This window comes from Anopheles coluzzii, chromosome 2, assembly GCF_943734685.1.
Source record: "Anopheles coluzzii chromosome 2, AcolN3, whole genome shotgun sequence".
Lineage (NCBI taxonomy): Eukaryota > Metazoa > Arthropoda > Insecta > Diptera > Culicidae > Anopheles > Anopheles coluzzii.
Window position 1 is genome coordinate 16,437,541 of NC_064670.1, and position 17,358 is coordinate 16,454,898.

At 46.7% G+C, this 17,358-nt stretch overlaps 3 protein-coding genes across 5 annotated transcripts; 1 reads left to right on the top strand and 2 right to left on the bottom strand.

The window, feature by feature from the left end:
- Nucleotides 1-6,120: 6,120 nt before the first annotated feature.
- Nucleotides 6,121-9,940, bottom strand: LOC120953196 (A-kinase anchor protein 1, mitochondrial). 2 transcript variants are annotated; one of them, XM_040372944.2, is made up of 5 exons: nucleotides 9,754-9,940; nucleotides 8,431-9,638; nucleotides 7,904-8,291; nucleotides 7,650-7,792; nucleotides 6,121-6,985 (listed from the first exon to the last, which is right to left on the bottom strand). In XM_040372944.2, the coding sequence occupies exons 2-5, from the start codon at nucleotides 9,568-9,570 to the stop codon at nucleotides 6,926-6,928; spliced, it is 1,731 nt and encodes a 576-aa protein (XP_040228878.2). In that variant the 5' UTR covers nucleotides 9,571-9,638; nucleotides 9,754-9,940; the 3' UTR covers nucleotides 6,121-6,925. The 2 variants fall into 2 exon arrangements, with proteins under 2 accessions (XP_040228878.2, XP_040228877.2); XM_040372943.2 differs by having other exon boundaries at nucleotides 8,431-9,611; nucleotides 9,754-9,939.
- An 853-nt stretch (nucleotides 9,941-10,793) lies between these two features.
- On the top strand, nucleotides 10,794-12,858 carry LOC120953202 (LSM12 homolog A). The gene is made up of 5 exons (XM_040372959.2): nucleotides 10,794-11,078; nucleotides 11,474-11,607; nucleotides 11,849-11,968; nucleotides 12,202-12,318; nucleotides 12,406-12,858. Exons 1-5 carry the CDS (start codon nucleotides 10,955-10,957, stop codon nucleotides 12,475-12,477), a joined length of 567 nt encoding a protein of 188 aa, XP_040228893.2. The 5' UTR covers nucleotides 10,794-10,954; the 3' UTR covers nucleotides 12,478-12,858.
- Nucleotides 12,859-12,980: 122 nt separating this feature from the next.
- LOC120953201 (uncharacterized) lies at nucleotides 12,981-17,129 on the bottom strand. Of its 2 annotated transcripts, none has more exons than XM_049607121.1 (5): nucleotides 17,027-17,129; nucleotides 14,550-14,684; nucleotides 14,046-14,486; nucleotides 13,680-13,979; nucleotides 12,981-13,586 (listed from the first exon to the last, which is right to left on the bottom strand). In XM_049607121.1, exons 2-5 carry the CDS (start codon nucleotides 14,632-14,634, stop codon nucleotides 13,411-13,413), a joined length of 1,002 nt encoding a protein of 333 aa, XP_049463078.1. In that variant the 5' UTR covers nucleotides 14,635-14,684; nucleotides 17,027-17,129; the 3' UTR covers nucleotides 12,981-13,410. The 2 variants fall into 2 exon arrangements, with proteins under 2 accessions (XP_049463078.1, XP_049463077.1); XM_049607120.1 differs by lacking the exon at nucleotides 17,027-17,129 and adding an exon at nucleotides 15,677-15,701.
- Between the last annotated feature and the right edge of the window lie 229 nt (nucleotides 17,130-17,358).

Genomic DNA, 17,358 nt, shown 5'->3' on the forward strand with positions numbered 1-17,358 from the left:
AAGCTCCCACACAAGGAGTACTTCAAACCCACTGGCAAGTAGTAAAGCATCAGTGATCTCAGGAACAGGATCTCTAAACCATTGCTTAAAATATCTTACGTTAACATATTAACAACACTCATTGCGGAATAGTTCGAAAAGGATTTTAAACGGCGCACAAAACGTCCCCTCACCCACACAGTCGGTTCGCGCTGTTTTCTCGCGCATCACGTACAACAACCAAGCGAGATGATAATAATTCATTTGAAAGAAAATAATTCAACGCATCAAAATTTGTTCTGTACCGCACAGAGAGAGAGAGAGAGAGAGAGAGAGAGAGAGAGAGAGAGATCGCGAGAGAGAAAGGAGAAAGAGTAAGTGGATATCGAAAATGACAAATATTGTCAATTGCAGTGCATTTTTTTTAAATCAGTTTGTTTCGTTTTTTTTTATATTTTAACTTTGTTCAAGCTGCTCCAAAATCAATACGATTGTTGTTGCCAGGGCGAGCTCAGATTGGTCAGTTTTGAATTATATGTGATTGTGTGTTTTTTTTTTTGGTTTGTGTTTTTCGTTGTTTTATATATTATTATGTGCATACATTTTTTGCTTATTACCCTTACCGCAGTGGGTAGAAACAACCAGCAGAAAAAAAACGAAACCCACAAAGCGGATAGTATCATGATTATTATGTTTGTTGAGTGGGGTGGTACTGCTGAATGCAAAACGATGCAAAACGTACTTGCCATGGATTTGGCTTTCACTGGGAAGTAACAAAGCGATGCTCTGATAAGATACACTCTCTTCCAATACCTTCCTAAAAACTTACAACAGCAGCGCACTGGTAAAGGCGGATTCAGGTCTTGTGTTAAGAGCAATCAAATTGCACCGACTTGGCTGGAGTTGCTGGGGAAATAAGCTTACCTACCACTCTCAACCCCCGTTGTTGCAATGGCATGCTGAAACATGCCGGTTGCAGCCAGCAAGCCAAACAATAGTTAAAAATAATTATTTACACCATCCAGCTCTATTTACTGTCCGAAAATTGGTCGCTGTCCGGGCAACGAGTACGAGTACGGGTGGCTTCTGGCCAGGCCACCAATAATCGGACGAAACGGGACACTGCTGAGGGCTGCTACTGGACATATGCGTGACGCGTTTCTCATTTTGCATATCAACAGCCCTGCCTCCTGGCCGTGTCCCCCGCTCCTTCCCATGTCCTTGTTGGTAGCCTCATTTCGAGAGAGCTCATTTTAAATCCCAATAGTAAAGGGAGTTGGGGAGAGAACTAGTGCAATAGGGGGATGGAGAGAGAGAAAGAGAGAGACTGTCACGGGAAGGTATGGGAAGCCCGCTGCAAAAGTGCATAATTATTTTGCTTTTGTTGTTTCGGCGATAATTAATTCTTATTATTTTACTGCTGCACACTTTCGATTGGTTCGCGTGGTGTCTTTTTTTGTTTCGCGTCCCACTGCATTTTTTGTCAATTTTTTTTTTTTTGGTTTTGTTGCGATGGGTTTGGTTTTGCTTCCTTCTTTTTTTTGTTTTGTTTTTGGGAATGGGTATGAGGGTTGTCTCTCCCGTGTCCCTGATCTAGGATATAATAAAATGCTTCACTTATGACACCATACGGGGGTGGGTGTTATCGAGCGGTGGAGGTGAAGGTGGATGGTGTTCCCTTCCGACCGGGCGGCGCAGATTATGTTTGGTTAGTATCGGGCAAATACTTTATATGTTTTATTGCACTCACATATAACCGGGCGTGACACGCTGCACCGATCCCATCCCAAGGTGAAGGGAGGGGGAGGGGGAGAAAGAGGGGAGTGAGGTTAAGAAGAGCGGAAGCTCCCTGCAGTCACACCTGCAAATCGGTGGACAAAATCCACCAGCAGGGCGTACAAAGGGGAACGGTTGCAACGGTGGCCGCAGTGACGAGGTCGGTGAAATATCGGTACATGCCATCATCCCCCAGAAAGGGTATTTGTATTTTTTGGACGTTTTGGTCGATTTTTGGGGTTTTTTTTTGGTGCTGTGAGTGTGTGTCTGTGTATGTTTTTTTGTGTATATTAAACCTAGCATGTAGATGGTTTTACATAATGTTTAACCACAAACTACTTATATAATGCATTCGCGTTTGTCGATACAATAGAAAAAGACGGAAAAGAAGAAGAACAAAAAAACACCTAACGAGCTGACTTCATGGAACGAAGCACATATACACACACACACGCAGGATAATTAATTGCACTGAAGGCTAGCAACATGCATTAATTTTTAAAATATACTAATAAGACAAAAGAATGCCCCGGAAACGGTGTCGACGCCGAACCGGAGGTGCACTGGAGTGTAGCGGCACGGCAAAGGGCGGCTTTTTCGAAAAACCCCAAATGAGAATGAGCCTACGATAAAAGGCTTCCATCCGTTCGTGGACTGCAATGACAGTTTACTTTAAGTATCAAAGTTTTTTTTTTGTTAAATTAAAAGACAGTTATCACCTCGGATTGGTATGGTAGTAATATCGAACAACCTGCAGGGAAAGATCATTATTCGATCCATTCACAAGGTTTCCCACGATTTATTGGTTGGTTTCCATCAATTTTTTGGTGGGTTCCCATATTTTTTTTGGTGCGTTCCCAAGATTTTTTGGTCCAATTGTATTGATATCCAATCGGAAAATACAAATATATTATGGGAACGAACCAAAAATCTATGGGATACGATCAAAAAAATCCTGGAAACGCACCAAAAATCATGGGAACTGACCAATAAACACACACAGCAGCATCTCTAGCAGCATCAAAAACACTAAATGTAGCGGTGGTTGTTTTAAGTTTTAGTGTAAAACAAAAACAGTCTAGCTGCGTGGCGCTTGATAAGTCTCGCAAGCCTGTACAGGACTGCATGTCCGCGTACGACGTTACGGCAAGTAGAAGAATATAGCTTTCTTTATTGCTGGAATACAAGAAGCCTGTTTTCACACAAATGTTTTAAATTGATTCGTTTCTCTTGCATCAACAATGTTCCCACAACATCAGTTTGACAGGTTCGTCCATACGAGTTGGCAACATTTTCAAAGACACGGGCTTTATCCAACGCTACAACCGCTTTGTGGTCTTGGCCTGCTGCAGGAGTGTCCGCAACCGCTGCCAAAGTCGTTAACGTGGTCTTAATGGTGGACACCTCCACGCCATCTTACTAACTCAACTTGTCCCTACCACGCCCTCTCTGTCCGTTTGGACGGCCTAAAAGAACTTTACGGAGTCTGATGGGATTGATAAGCCGCACGACAGTAAGATCGCCGTACAGTTCGTATAGCTCGTCATTTCATCGGCTTCACATTTATTCTTCCCCACATACGGGGTCAAAATCTAAGCTTCTTCCTCTCAAACGCGGCTAGGAGGGTTTTGTCAGATCTGAACAGTGTCCATGGCTCAGAGGCGTATGTGTGTACTGACGGTATTCGTTCCTTACGCCCCAGAATTTCGAACACATCGAATTTTATAGAACCCCTGGTACGGCCAGAATGACCCATTCCTACGGGTGTTAGCGACCTTTAATGACCATTTCGATCTTTTCGACTACGACGTAGGAACCTTCCCCTCCCTTCAACGCAACACTATTACCCTTCCCACTCCGTAACTCCATTACTCCATTGCTATAATTCCGTCTAATCTCGCTACAGTCCTTCCTCTCCTTAGTTATGAGTCAAATATTGTAAATCCATAGGTGGAGAGGTGAAATGATTTTTTAGATAAATAAATTAATAATTAATTAATTAAATAAATAAAGGTGTGACATAGATTTGACAGTTGCAACAGGTTCTTAGAAGTGAACTGTTTCCTCCGGCTATAGAATGACCGATTGACAGGCAAGGATGCGCACAATTCCGCTTCCATGCTGTTGTTAGTGCCGATCTTTGACCCAAAATCTTGGTGAAATCTTGGACGATTTTATAAAATGCATCTATATGTACATCACTGCAACATAGTTCTTGGGTTGTAAGTTAGTAAAGCCACTTTAGTCAGTTTGGTGCCAGTTTGGTCAGTTTGGTTGTTGCCACGTTTATCTACTATTCAAGGTTCTTTGCGCACTGCTCCATCACTTGCCCTTCAGAATTATATAGAAGACATACAATTTCTAGTGCAAAACTTCATACTTTCTACTAAAATTCAGAGTACCGATCGCCTGTAATTGCTGATCCTTTCTTAGAGTGAACGCAGTACTTTTTGCTTGTAAATTCAATAAACTTTCAGCGCTTCCGATCAACTTTCCTTCATTCTCGGTACCGTTTGCAGCGACTCCAAAATCCCTGAAAGATGTCCGCATAGTTTGCTGTGGACACAGACCAATGGCATCATAGTTCAGATATCTGTATCTAGAATTTACTGTATCTAGATATCTGTATCTAGAATTTACCAAATCTTCCAAAATTTTAAAAAAATTTCATGTCTTGACACAGATCTCAAGAAACGAGTTGATATCATTTAAATAAATATTATCATGAATCGATTAGAGTAATAGGATCAAGTGAAGGTAATAAGTTACTGCGCTTACAGAAAGGCACGCGTGAAGCAACCAATTTGGATCCCGAAACGGGTTGAAAAAATGGCGTGGAACCGAATGATGGAAATCTATAAGTAAAAAACATCCATGTGCAACGCAAGACGTAAATTTTGAAACTTTATTCCCGTCCCTGCATTCGTTAGCAGAAGGAAAATGACAACTAACATTTCCAAAAAAGTAATCTGGGTGAAAACATTAAAATCTTCTGGAATCTGTGTCCAACGAGGATCAATTCCAAGAGCCAAATAAGAAGTTCTTATAGAATTAATTTAGCCAATCGATTCAGATACGATTGTTAATTCTTAGTTCAAGGAATAAACATTTTTTAGAATTTCAAAGCTACATGCAAGACGATTGAACAGAGAGTGTAGCTTCCAATAACCGATGTTCGATCGCAGTCGTGCATACTTCAAACCTTTTCCTTGCAACAGGCCATAAAACCGTTATTGCTATTATCCTCACACACTACCAGCGCGGTACAATACAAAGCACATTAAAAATGCACTACCATGAAGCTATAAAACCCCCTTCACGAAAAAGGACCGGCAGGACCGTGCGGTGATCAATCAATGGCGGCTACCGTAGTCCACATTCACAGCCCCACACACGCTTTGCGCCGATTCGCGGTGCGTGATTCATATCGACACTGCATTGACCCATTAATATTTAAAAGAGAGCCAGCGATACACAACAACATAACAATAATCTTCGTCAAACCGGTCAAACCTCGCCGTAACCTGCTGCTGCTGCTGCTGCTCGGAGCAGCGCAACGATAGCAACGAAAACGCAACGTGTAGACGCAATGGCTTTGGCGAAAGTTGAACACGCGGCCACGCTGAGCGCCAAGCGGATGCAGGGCGGTGTCGTAGCAGTAGTGTTGTGCTCTCTAAAGATTTGAAAGTAATGCACAACACACACACACGCCAAACGACTTTTCTGAAAGTTGAACGCGTCGTTACGTCGTCGTCGTCGTCGCCGTTGCCGCCCCACCGATTCGTTCGATTGACAAAGGGTAGGTGCAGCAAAAACAACAAAAGCAGAATGTTATCACACGCCAAAGAAAATGCGCAAAAGATACTTCTCGTTCCTGTGCGTAGAGTTTAAATTGCGTGCGGGAATGTTTGGAGCGATGCTGCATACGGTGTGGAAAAACTAAAGACACTCTCCTTATTGGAGCTCTCTGGCTCTCTCCACGTACGCACTCCGACTCTTCATTGTCGTCTCGTTATTCGCTGTTTGACGCTTAAAATAAGCAACTGTATTGCACAGGCGTCGAACGGCACCTCGAATTTGGCCTAATTAATGCGGAGCCGTAACTAAATTTAGAACTGTATCTGCGTAACGCAACCACCATCACCAGTGAGACGACAGAACCGTATTGAGTTAACAGCTTAAACGGTCCCCTTTTCTTCTATTGCTGCTGATGCTGCTGCTCCTGCCCACTGGTCAAAGAGCTCACCATCATGTTTTGGGGGGAAAGAGAATTTTCTTTCGATGATTCACAGCTCCCCGCGTGTAGCTTTTCTTTCCTGGTTGTATCGCACACGTACATAACATACAGCGCTAACAGCGCAAACGTAAGATCAATTTAATTTTGTTGAATTTATTTCATAAATACCCTTATTAAAAATAACTAAAATAATAAATTGCCTTAGCTGCAATTATAAGTGAAGACAAAAAAAAAACTTGAACGACGGGATTTCGCATTCTTATGGTTTTCTTTTAAACGTAGTATTCACAAGTTTTCTTCGTTTTAATCATTGTAACAGTAACGAGGAAGGATGTAGTAATGAACATGAATGATAGGGAGCTTCTTCTCGGGTGCCATGACACAGTGATGACGATGATGATGGTCAACAGAACACGCGGGGAGCGTCGTTGTTGGTGGCAGGTGTGGGACGCGAAACAAAAGGAGAACCGTGGTTGGATGAGTACACGCGCACGAGAGCTGTTATGTTTGGTTCCGGTGCAGCATACCCAAAACTGGATACTAATGTAGTAGAGCGTGTGCGGGAGAGAAGGGTGAGAGTGAACCGGAAGCCTAGCCGGGCGGTAGTTTTAGTTGTTAAGTGTTGTCCGAAATGCTGTGAGGTACGGGGTGGTGCCTCTCAATTGTCCGCCATTGCCCGTTGCATCGATGCATTTCCATATCCACGTCCTTTCCCGCGCCCTTAATATCACCACCAGCAAACCGGGCTGCACCCGTCCGCTGACACCGTTGGCAGTACTGCGCCTCGCTCAGTCTCCCCCGTTTTAGCTTTCCATTTATCATGCTTTCCGTAGCACGAGCTCACTATCTTCAATCTCACTGTTTCTTTTTTCCTTATAATATGCATTTTTAAATTTGTTAATAATTTGTTCACCTACTTTGCGTACATACAATTCAGTCAATCCATCTGGCGTATCCGCGTGCAACCATTTCTTGATTAATGAAAACTACGTTCTGAAAAAAACAGGAAAAAGAAAAGGGGAGAAAAATTGTTACAATGGTTAGAGCTTGCGCTAGTTGCAGTGAGATAGAGAAAGAAATACATAATAAATACAACAAAATAATAATAAAAAAACAACAGTCAATGAAACCCAACGATAAAATTGTGTTTTTTAACACGCACACACAAACACCAAACAATCATTTAAAAACATTCGAATCTGCTGCATCAGTGCGCCACGAACACAGCCGCACTTGGAGAGGAAAAAAAAAGCAAAACACAAAATAGTTCATTATCAAACGCGTTATCGCTTAGTTTCCGCAACAACGACGACGACAACGACACAAAAACCCACCGGTTCCCACCTCCCGTTCAAAGCCGAAGAAGTGGTCGGCAAGATAAGGGCGCCAATCTAACCGCAGCTATAAACATCTACTGCTGAACTAAATTTTGATAAGCTACAGTAGAAGGGAGATTGCTTCAATTTAAAGGTTAAAAAAGAAGAAAAAATGGACGCTTTCACAATTTACACATCATTAGCAGTACATTTGCATGGAGCGCGAATGAATTTAAAACCATCCAGATGATTGGTTTGTTTTGTGGTGCAAAGAAAAAAGGAGAACGAAAACAACACCAACCGCTTCGAGTGGATAGACCATACGGCGGCCCAATACTTACATCTTTTGCTATTGAAGAGAATAGATAAATTTCCGGAATACCCTCGGCAGTATATCCCGCTACTTGTGCTTGCATGATAGCATTGCTTGTTAACCTACGGAACAGCTCGGTGGCTTCCTCCGACCAGGTGTTTTGGCTTTCATCTGGAAAGAAACGGCGAATAGTAGGATAGTGGTTAGTAGTAGCAAGCAGCAGCAATGTAGCCACACGGCCTGTTTTGGAACATTTCGTCCGGTTGCCCAAAACGGACTTACCAATCGGCTGAATGTTGGATAGCACACACTCTATCGATTGGAACGGTACGGAGATGAAATCTGTTCTGATTTGACGAAGGTTCTGTGGGGGCAGCATCGAGTAGCCGCCGTAGTCCAGGTATTTCACTAAAACCAAATTGCTTTCCGTGACGTTCTGCACGACCTGCGCCCGGTACCAGCTGCCCGCGACGAACGCAACGCAAACCGCATTCGGCACGATCTCGGGCAGGGCGGGGGCCTCGCTCTGGGTGTAGCTTTGATTCAGTGAGTTCTGCATGCTGTTCAGGGTCAGGTGGGTGGGGTGCAGCGGCTGGTGCACGAACAGGTGGCCCACATTGATGATGCAGCTAACGGCGACGTCATTGTTGATTCCCTCCACCAGCGGCAGCTGAAATGGTTCGAAACGGAAGAAATGGAACGGGAAGGGTGAAGCAACAGGTCATACCGATGGCAGCGGGTGGCACCACCTGCCGCCCAAAGCGAGCGATAACAAGGCAGCGAATCGAATCGCAATCGCAAACACTTACGCTCGAACACGTGTCATTCATCAGCGACAGCGGTATGACCGTTTCGACGCGGCTAATCTCAATCCGCTGCAGGGTCAGGCCGGGAAACCGTTTCTGCGGGAACTTCTTGCGAATCACCGCTAGCGCGTCCTGAATTTCCTGCTGCGAGCCTTCGAGCGTGCAGATCTTGCTGTTGTGTGTGTCCGGGTTGCGCTTGATGATGACGTTAGCGCCGGTTTTCTGCTTGATCTGCTTCACGAACGTGCCCTGCTTGCCGAGCATGCCGGCCACCAGGAACGCGGGCACCAGGAACTCGTACGTCGTGACGGACGGGCCGACCGAGTGGGGCGGGCTCGAACCCTTGCCCGAATCCTCGGAGCGCACGCTGCAGATGCTGAGCGGCGGGCTGCCCGTCTGTTCGTTCCGCTCATCGAACGATTCCGGCTTGGGGTCAAATACGTCATCGATCGTTGAGGCGTCCGGCTCCGGCACGCAGTTTCCGTTCAACCGATCGCTCTCCGTAGCAGCGGCGTATGGCTTTGGCTGGGGTGATTGTTTCTTGGGCGAGCGGGGCGAGACCGGCGTGGCGCTGTTAGCGTTCCCGTTCTCGTCCGGCACCCGGAAGTGGCCGCTCTGCAGCGATGCCGCCTTGGTCGGCCGGATCACGACCGGCTCCTTGGTCGGTTCCATCATTTGGTTGAACTTGCGCAGGTTCTGCGGGTAGCGCGACACGACCGAGCCGGGCAAATCGATCGACGGGCTGAAGCTCAGCTCCTCGTTGTCGTGCTCGAGCAGGTGCGACCGGCCCAACAGGTCGTCCTTGGACGGGCTCTTGTTCGGCACGATGTCTATCGGGGCCGAGCGCGACGACCCGGCCGACGAATGACCCGAGCCCGAACAGTTATCCCAGTTTTCCGCACCATTACCACCGCCGCCCGACTGTTGCTGTATCGGCAGCGACGAGCTCTGTCGCATGTCCGGCTCATGCTCTGCCAGCGTGCTGCTGACACCGCGCGACAAGATCGCACTTTCACATTCTTTGCTTTTTTCTCCGCCCCGATCGCCTGCGTCCGGCTTAAACTTGCGGCGGTACCAAACCAGCCCCACAATTATAGCGAGACTTGGCAGCGACAGTAGCAACAGTGGACGACCGGCAATCATTCTGAACTGAGGGGATGGGGGGCTGCTTTTGCAATGCGGCACTGAAATGATGCGGAATTTCAAAAGCTCTATACATATACATGTGGTTCGCCGCGCCGTAGCTCGCGCAACCCGGCGAAATGGGAAAAATCTCGCGAAATACCAGCGGCCCCCGCCGGATAATAGGCCACGGCCAACACTCACCTTAGCGCTCAGCGTTAGAAACTGTATTTGGGTGAAAATTTGAAGAATTTCCTATTTTATTCACACTTTAGTCTGGCGACCAACGCACACGTGTATTGAGTTTTATGTTGGCTAATACAAACATGGCGATCTCGAACACCGGCTGCCCGTTCTCTTTGCGAAGATTGCTGCCGCATGCATTTTTCTACCTGCCAAAACCGACTGACACATTGGCGTCTGTTTACGTGCCCTGGTTCGAGCGTTCTGTTTGCTCGGGAGGAAACGGGAGGGCCCGCTAACCCGTGGCTATAAACGGTGGCCTCAGGCCAAAACCGGTTTTTGCCCAGCGGGATTTGTGCTCAGCAATTGCTGGCTGCTTTGCTGTGCTAAAGTTTTAGTACAAATTTCTATCCTTCCTGTTCCTGTGAATTGATTGTCCTTGGAAGTGTTTGTTGATTTTTCTATGCTCAGTTCGTAAAGAGAGCGAAGTCAGGAGGTGATTTTGAATGTACTGTGAAAGTTGGATTTGTGCTGCAGTCGGTTTTGTTTAGCGATTAGCCACCGAAAGAAAGTTCCAGACGGGTTTCGTTCTTGAATTCAATGCAGATCGGTCTGTTTGGAAAAGTAATTCATTTTTCCACACTTTAGAGACGCAAGAAACAACATAAGCAGATTTAATCTTATTTAAGCGTAGAAAAAGTAGCATTAACTTCAAACAAATTCTATCCAACTGCGAAATTGAATGATAAAAGTGTTGATTTCTCCGGGCAAGGTTAGGTCATGTAGACCTTGGCATTGAACATGCTCAAAACAATTGTTCTTCACAAAGAAAAAAAAAAACGTCGTGAATAATTTCGCAACTTCAAGATGTTCGTTTTGCATCCATCAAGAAACCCTAAAGAGCGGCCTTATCAGCAATGAAGTTGAAATTTCTTCCTAGAACCACCAGAAAACTGCTGAACGGATCATTCAGCAAATCCAACATGGCGGCTCGCATACAAAAAGGCCGCCCGGTCCATGACGCAGCCTCTCGCACGCGCTAGCTCGCGTTTCTCCCCATTGGCCCAAACGTCATGTTGTGGAGAAAACTGCAATTCTGTCATTTTGATAATAATAAATGAACGATTGAGAAAGCTAAGCCAGTGCGAAACGACCAGGCAGTGGGAAGCAGAATACTAAACGCAGCGGCTCGAACGAAAATACAAAAACACCGTGTCGCGTAATGGCTGGTCTGGTACAGGACTGCTTCTCCATCGGCAGCACGGTGGAGTGTACGACCTGCTACAATGCCAACATCGAGGGCGAGGTGTTGGCGTTCGACCAGCAAACGAAAATGCTCATACTAAGTATCCTTTTCCAAAGTGGCGTGAAAGTAAACCCCCTTTCCGCAAATGGCGCTGGATGGGGCAGAAAGCAACACAGCAGCAGCAGCAGCAGCACATCGCCTCATGCCCGCCAGCATCATCCGGTGCTGGTGGTGTTGTTGGTCGAGTTTTGATGCCTGCAACTCGGTGTGATCCAATCCCGAATGGATTGCGTGCGATTACGATTTATTTTGTTTATGTTCCCAAGGTTTGCTGGCCCCTGGAACCCCCTGCTACTGCTGCTGCTGCCGTGGGCCAGTGAGGCGATTGTTCCGGTGTTATGTTTTTCGCGCTCTCCCGCAACGGGTTTTCCTTAACTTGCTTTCTCTCCCCCCCCCCCCCCTACCCCCGCCAACTCTTTCTCTCCCCATCAACAGAATGTCCGTCGGCAAGTAAATCAGCAAAACTGAACGACGTCTACATCGTCAATCTGGCAATGTGCAGCGATGTGCAGGTGAAAAAGGAAGTCTGCATAGTTCCGGAGCAGCCACTATCGCTAAACCTCGAGCGCGTAAGTATGAGCGGCACTGTGGACCGCCCTACAATCAATGCCCAGTGCGTTACCAGGCTGCTTGCTTCCCCCGTGGAAAACGGGAGCCACCACTTGCAACCCTTCGTTGCAATGCAAACCGCACCCCGCAAACACTTGCCTGCGGTGCCTTTGTCGCGCGTTTTTTCGTTCCTCTTCTCTCTCTCTCTCTCTCGGTGCACGTTCGCTAAAGTTCCGTATCGCTTCCCTGTTTCGCTTTCAGTTGAGCACCCGCGCCAGGAATCAGGTGGAACAGAAACGGCTTCAGATATCCGCGCTTTCCGCCGGTGTCAGTCCCGAGGGTCAGAACCTTTACATGGCTATTGCACGCACGATCAAACAGGTAAGAGGGCAAGCAAATATTACTCTTTGCATGAAATTGGTAAGTTCGCACTCAAAACTGGCAAGAGAGCGACAAAGCTTCTTCACGTTCTTGCTGCGAACACTGTGCCATCGGACGGATAGCCGCTAAGCTAGGTTACAACAGCTGTTTTCTACTAATTAACAACATATTTGCATTAAGAGTGGCCTCCTTCTGAAACTGTTTTGTCTGTTTTGTCCTTTTTTGTTTTGTAGGTCACCTGGTCCGGTCCAAACATTGTGGTGTGCAAAGACGTAACGATAACACCTCCATACAAAGTAGACAACGTGAACAGTTCCGACCAGCGGCAGCTGAGCTACGTGAAGAAAATCGTAAGTGTTTCCTCGTTCACACCCTCCAGCCCTCCACACAGTTCTTAGTTCTCACGCCACACATTTAACCTTCCCTCCTTCTTGCAGGTGGAAAAGCACGAAAACGATCAAGCCAACATAAATCAAAGCACATCGGCAGCGGACATACCTGCCAACTGATTCTCTCCACGCGCCGGATGGAACGAGAGACACCGTGGGTACGACGACGGATGTCGCGACGGGCGTGAATGGTGATGATCGGACCCCACCGAACAGCCCCGAGGAGAGAGTTTGTACCGCGTGTGCTGAATGTGGGTGTGTGTGTTTCGTTTCTTCTTTTTTGTTTGTGGCGCGGTACCAACTACCACACTCTCCCCACGGGGAACGGTGTGCTCCGGTCCAGTGTGTTTGCGGTGATGATGGGGATGGGTGCGGTTGTGGCGAAGGGGGTTTTGGACGGCTAGGCGGATGGCTGGATTTGGTTAGGCGGTTAGAGAAGAATAGAATGAGTAAAATCACACGAAAACAACAAACAAAAGGTAATTTTTCCTATGCAATTTACGATACGGTAGAGTCTTTACGTGCATTTCCACGCACCGGAAGCCTATCGGTTCTCAGCTCCGAAAAACGCGACTCGTCCTGGAAACGAATAACGGTAAAGCATCAAACACACACACACACACTTCCTTGGAATGGTTTTGTATTTGTTTATTTCTTATCCTTAATCCTCTTAGCGTCTGCCGCGTCGCGTCGTAATAATAAATAATACACTTGCTCTTCATAAATACTTATAAAAACTGCTTGCCTTGCGCGCACCGCGGCTAATGACTATTTACATTCGCTGTGAATGCATCGTAACGGGTGTAATCCCCCTTGTGCTTTTGCGATTTCTGGGCTGCTGACAATACCCAAAGCTTAAAAACAACGCAAATTTGGAAGTTAACATAACATTAACCTGGTAAAAAGCATTGCGTCTGCCATTAAAGTTGCAATCGTAATTTGCTACATGCTTCCCAATCAATTCTCTCTACGGTTTAGATCGATCGATCGATCGTTCGGTAGTACTCTAGCTTCCTCTTTTTCTTCTTCTTCTTATCCAATCTTGCTCCCGGTTTACCAAAACTTTTTCACCCCAAATATGCTGCCCATCAGGTCACGATCGAGAAAGCTGAAGCCGGTATAGTCGGGCGAATCGCCCTGATCGGTTTCGTTCTCCTGCACGCTACTACTATCGGCACCACCGTCATCGTCATCATCCTCCTCATCGTCGTCATCATCATCATCGTCATCTGTAGCGGAATGCAAGCGAAAGGGAATGCATTTTTATGACGCTCTCATCGTAAGATTGGAAGTCCAACGAACCCGCCCCTCCCCATACGTACCGAGCGAAAAACCGAACAGCTCCTCCGCTTCGTCCTCGTCGTCCTCATCCTCCTCATCGCCCCCCACGTCGATATCATCCACCGGTGGTAGCGGTTCCGGATCCATGACGGACAGGCCACGTGGGCCAAACTTAAAGCAGGACACTCGCAGCACCGCCTCCACCTCGTCGTCCGCGCGCAGCTCCAACCCTAGGCACGCCTTGAAGCCTTCGTTCGCCTTGCGGGAAATGCCATAAACGCGCCCACAGAAACGATTGTAGCCACCGGGCAGGGGCAGGCAAACCGGTGTCGCTCTCCTCGCTGCAATGAGACGTCCCGGTGAGTAACGATTTTGATTTCTCCTCCCCATACCACACACCACCCTACCTGAGATGACACGGTTCAGGATCATGCGATCGGCAAACTTAATGCCGACCGACATCCGATCGCCGTCCAGATACTGGATCACCGCACAGCCCGGCCCCTTCACTGGAAACAGCGGCACGTCAATGTTCCGGCAGCAGTTGCACTCGTACGCGGTGCAGCGGCAGTATCGATTGATCAGGCTCGAGTCGTCCATGTTGACGACGGACGCTTCGCTGACCGTTTCCTGCGGCACCACGTTCGATTCCTCCAGCACCTCGTTCACCACCTCCGGGCTGGCCACCTCGTCCTCGATTTCGTTCGTTTCGGTGCTTTCCGGCACCGCTTCGCTTCCGGCGTCCTGTTGCGTCTCCGAACCGGAAACGTCCTCGTACGTATCGACGACGGCATTTTGCTTCTGCTGGCCCAGCGCATTGCTGCCGGGGATGAGGTTGGAAGCAATGTCTGGAAAACGTAACGATGTTAGTGCACAAAGCAACGGAATTTTACGTTGTATTGACCACTCACTACTGTCCAGCTTTCGCGCGGAGGAGCAGCTCAGAACCGCGCACAGCACGATCGCAACCGTCCAGACGGTGTAGGGAAACCGCATCGTTTGGGTGTTTTTTGGGCCTAAGACAGTCGACAGAAGAAAAAAAAACCCTGTTGAAGAAAGAATTCGTTAAGGTTAGCCGTCAATTGGCCACGATCCGGGAAGTTGGGGAATATTCAAATGATTTTTTCCACACAAATAGAGATCGACACGCAGATCGCGGCCGCGATCGCGTTGCATCGATCACCGAACCTGCCACCGATTCCCCCTCTCACTCTCTGGGCGGAGTGTGGTGACGGCAGTGTGGCCCTCCGTTACTCTGGCACTCTGCCTCATGCCCCGGCCCCGGAAAAAGGAGGTCACACATCTACGCATAATACTACGTTTGCTGACCGAAACTTTCACGAAATTTTCGATCACACACCCTCGCGTCCACCCTCAGGATGGTGGCAAACAGGCGCAAGCGTGATAGTTCAGTAGCCACCTTGGGTTGGTTGGCTTGGTTGGCTTGGTGTGGGGGATTCGGGTTTCGAACGTGCTTTCTCGTTCTGTGTTGATACCGTCCAACCGTGCTCTTATGCTATATGCTACCCGCTCCAATCCAACCAACCAACCAATAAGCATAAAAGTGCGAGCGAAAAGCAATAAAATTCGTAATTTAAATTTAACGAAGAAGAAGCATTATGTTAAAAAGAGCAACAAAAAAAACCCTCCCGAAAAGCAATCACCGTGTGTGTATGGTGGGCAATTATCTGATTATAGCTCGTTCGTGTACGTTGTACACTGCTGAGAGCTAATGCGCCGCGACTAACAACCGCTAACTGGAGCAACTAAATAATTTGCGATGGATCTGAATTCTAAATTAATCGCCCGTAGAGAGCCGGAGCAGACAGTTAGCAGACAACAAGGGGTTTGCAGTAGTTGAACCCTCCTCTGCTCTAACGCCCGAATGATGGGATGATGGCATACCGTTAGGGTGCGTGACTCACAGCACGGTGGAGTTTTAGTGGCATGTGGAGTAAAAAACCGTTAAATGTTTGCTGATGGGTTTTTTTTTTGTTTTTCTTTAATTATAAACCCGCCAAAATTGAATCATTAATACCTGGAACTTGGAGGTTATTTGTTCACCATTTTCGTTGATGGTGGTCGAATGGAGATGGAGCACCGGTTGCCATTTCGAAATCAATTTTATCTTTAGTGACTATACGATTTAATTATCACTAATGTATAGAGAAACCTTGATAATAGAGAATCTGTGTACTAGCCTAGAACATTGCCGAGGTTGCTTGTCGTGGCTTTGCTTTTTGTACTACTTTAATAGAAGGATAGAATATCCGACTCGATAGTCTAATGCACAGATCCGCTGGCTTACACAACACCGTAGGGTATCGATTCCCGTCTATATTGCATCCAATAAGCGCGCAAAAGCGTCTCATTTAAAATCACATAATTTAAAATCTAATAGGTTAGATTACTCTTCTACAATAGAAAAGGATGTGTTATCTAGCTGTGTTAGCAGACTTATTAAGACTAAGACAAGACACAAACAAAGTAGAATGACAAGAAGAAATTATAAATAAGAGGAGAGATGAAGAACCAACAATCAATCATTCAATTTTAGGTTCATTTCGCACTTTTTTTCCTACAAAAATCCAATTAGCAAAGTAGAACGTGACGAAATGCATGAAACACAGGCCTCAGACCACCGGTCTATTGAAATTATTGATCGATTGGTTTAATCTAACATTTTCACTTCAATGATCCCTTTTACGATCTTGCGCTTTAACGTGTACCAATCTTTTTCGAAGAATGTTCAAAAACGAAGGAAATAATTTTAAGCTTTCATTATAATGCCTGTAATTCTAATCACTATTATCAGGATTCTGATCATCACCACCTGAGTCCATTAATGCACTGGTTGATACAGGCGTGTACGATCGAAGCGATCGAATGTGCAAGAAGGCAAGCCTCATTGGGTATGCTCGCTTGATTAATTCTACTAATTACCGTTACGATCTCATCTTAACACCGTTACCGTGCAGATGTCCACCGGAAGCTTTACTACAGTTAACTACTATTGCCAACGGTCCACACACAGCATGGAAGATCGCACCGCATGCGATCGTTTTGAATGTGTTTAGTGTGAAAAAACAAAAATCTTTCCCCATTTTGCACTTTAACGAACCCGCCGATTGCAAAGATAAACACTGGCAGGTGAATTTCTAGGTTTAGGTCTCGATGCAACAGAGGCAAACAAACATTGGCTATTCAATTCTAACGGCGTTTTTTGTATTGCACATTTATGTGGCCACGGGGGCTCAGTTTCTCTGTTTTTTTGTTTTTCCATTTTCTAAAAACACTTTGCCGCAAGAACACACTTGCGAACCGGAATGTCTTCTGTAATATTAAAAAAAAAAACACACACACACTCACAAACACACCTTTCTCGTACCTTTCTCTTCGAAGCCTCACGATCGAATGAGCGCCGCTGAGCAGATCGGATCGGAAGAAAGCAGCCCGTGACACAATTTCGTCGAACGTCCATATTCTCCCCCACTCCATGCCATGCTGTTGCTGCTGCTGCTGACTAACCGATTCCCAGATGTGTTTGTCCGCCCCCAGTGTTTTCCCAACCAACCCTCCCCACCCCCTAAAGAAAGGGGCGGTAGGGGTGATGATGCGCGTTCAGGGTTTCGGTTTCGCTTCGCACACGGTTCGTTCGTTCGATTTGATTGGCTCCTTTGTTTGTTTCTTCCCGCCAGTTCTATGGTCGGTGGGGCGCCA

Excerpts from the sequence above, each read along its gene's own strand:
- LOC120953196 (XM_040372944.2), bottom strand. The coding sequence starts at position 9,570 with ATGATTGCCGGTCGTCCACTGTTGCTACTGTCGCTGCCAAGTCTCGCT. Across the intron at positions 8,292-8,430 it reads TGAATGACACGTGTTCGAGC|CTGCCGCTGGTGGAGGGAAT; the intron begins GTAAGTGTTTGC and ends GAACCATTTCAG. Across the intron at positions 6,986-7,649 it reads TCTCTTCAATAGCAAAAGAT|AACGTAGTTTTCATTAATCA; the intron begins GTAAGTATTGGG and ends TGTTTTTTTCAG.
- LOC120953201 (XM_049607121.1), bottom strand. The coding sequence starts at position 14,634 with ATGCGGTTTCCCTACACCGTCTGGACGGTTGCGATCGTGCTGTGCGCG. Across the intron at positions 13,980-14,045 it reads CCTGAACCGTGTCATCTCAG|CGAGGAGAGCGACACCGGTT; the intron begins GTAGGGTGGTGT and ends GTCTCATTGCAG. Across the intron at positions 13,587-13,679 it reads GCTGTTCGGTTTTTCGCTCG|ATGACGATGATGATGATGAC; the intron begins GTACGTATGGGG and ends ATTCCGCTACAG.
- LOC120953202 (XM_040372959.2), top strand. The coding sequence starts at position 10,955 with ATGGCTGGTCTGGTACAGGACTGCTTCTCCATCGGCAGCACGGTGGAG. Across the intron at positions 11,079-11,473 it reads AACGAAAATGCTCATACTAA|AATGTCCGTCGGCAAGTAAA; the intron begins GTATCCTTTTCC and ends CCCCATCAACAG. Across the intron at positions 11,969-12,201 it reads TTGCACGCACGATCAAACAG|GTCACCTGGTCCGGTCCAAA; the intron begins GTAAGAGGGCAA and ends TTTGTTTTGTAG.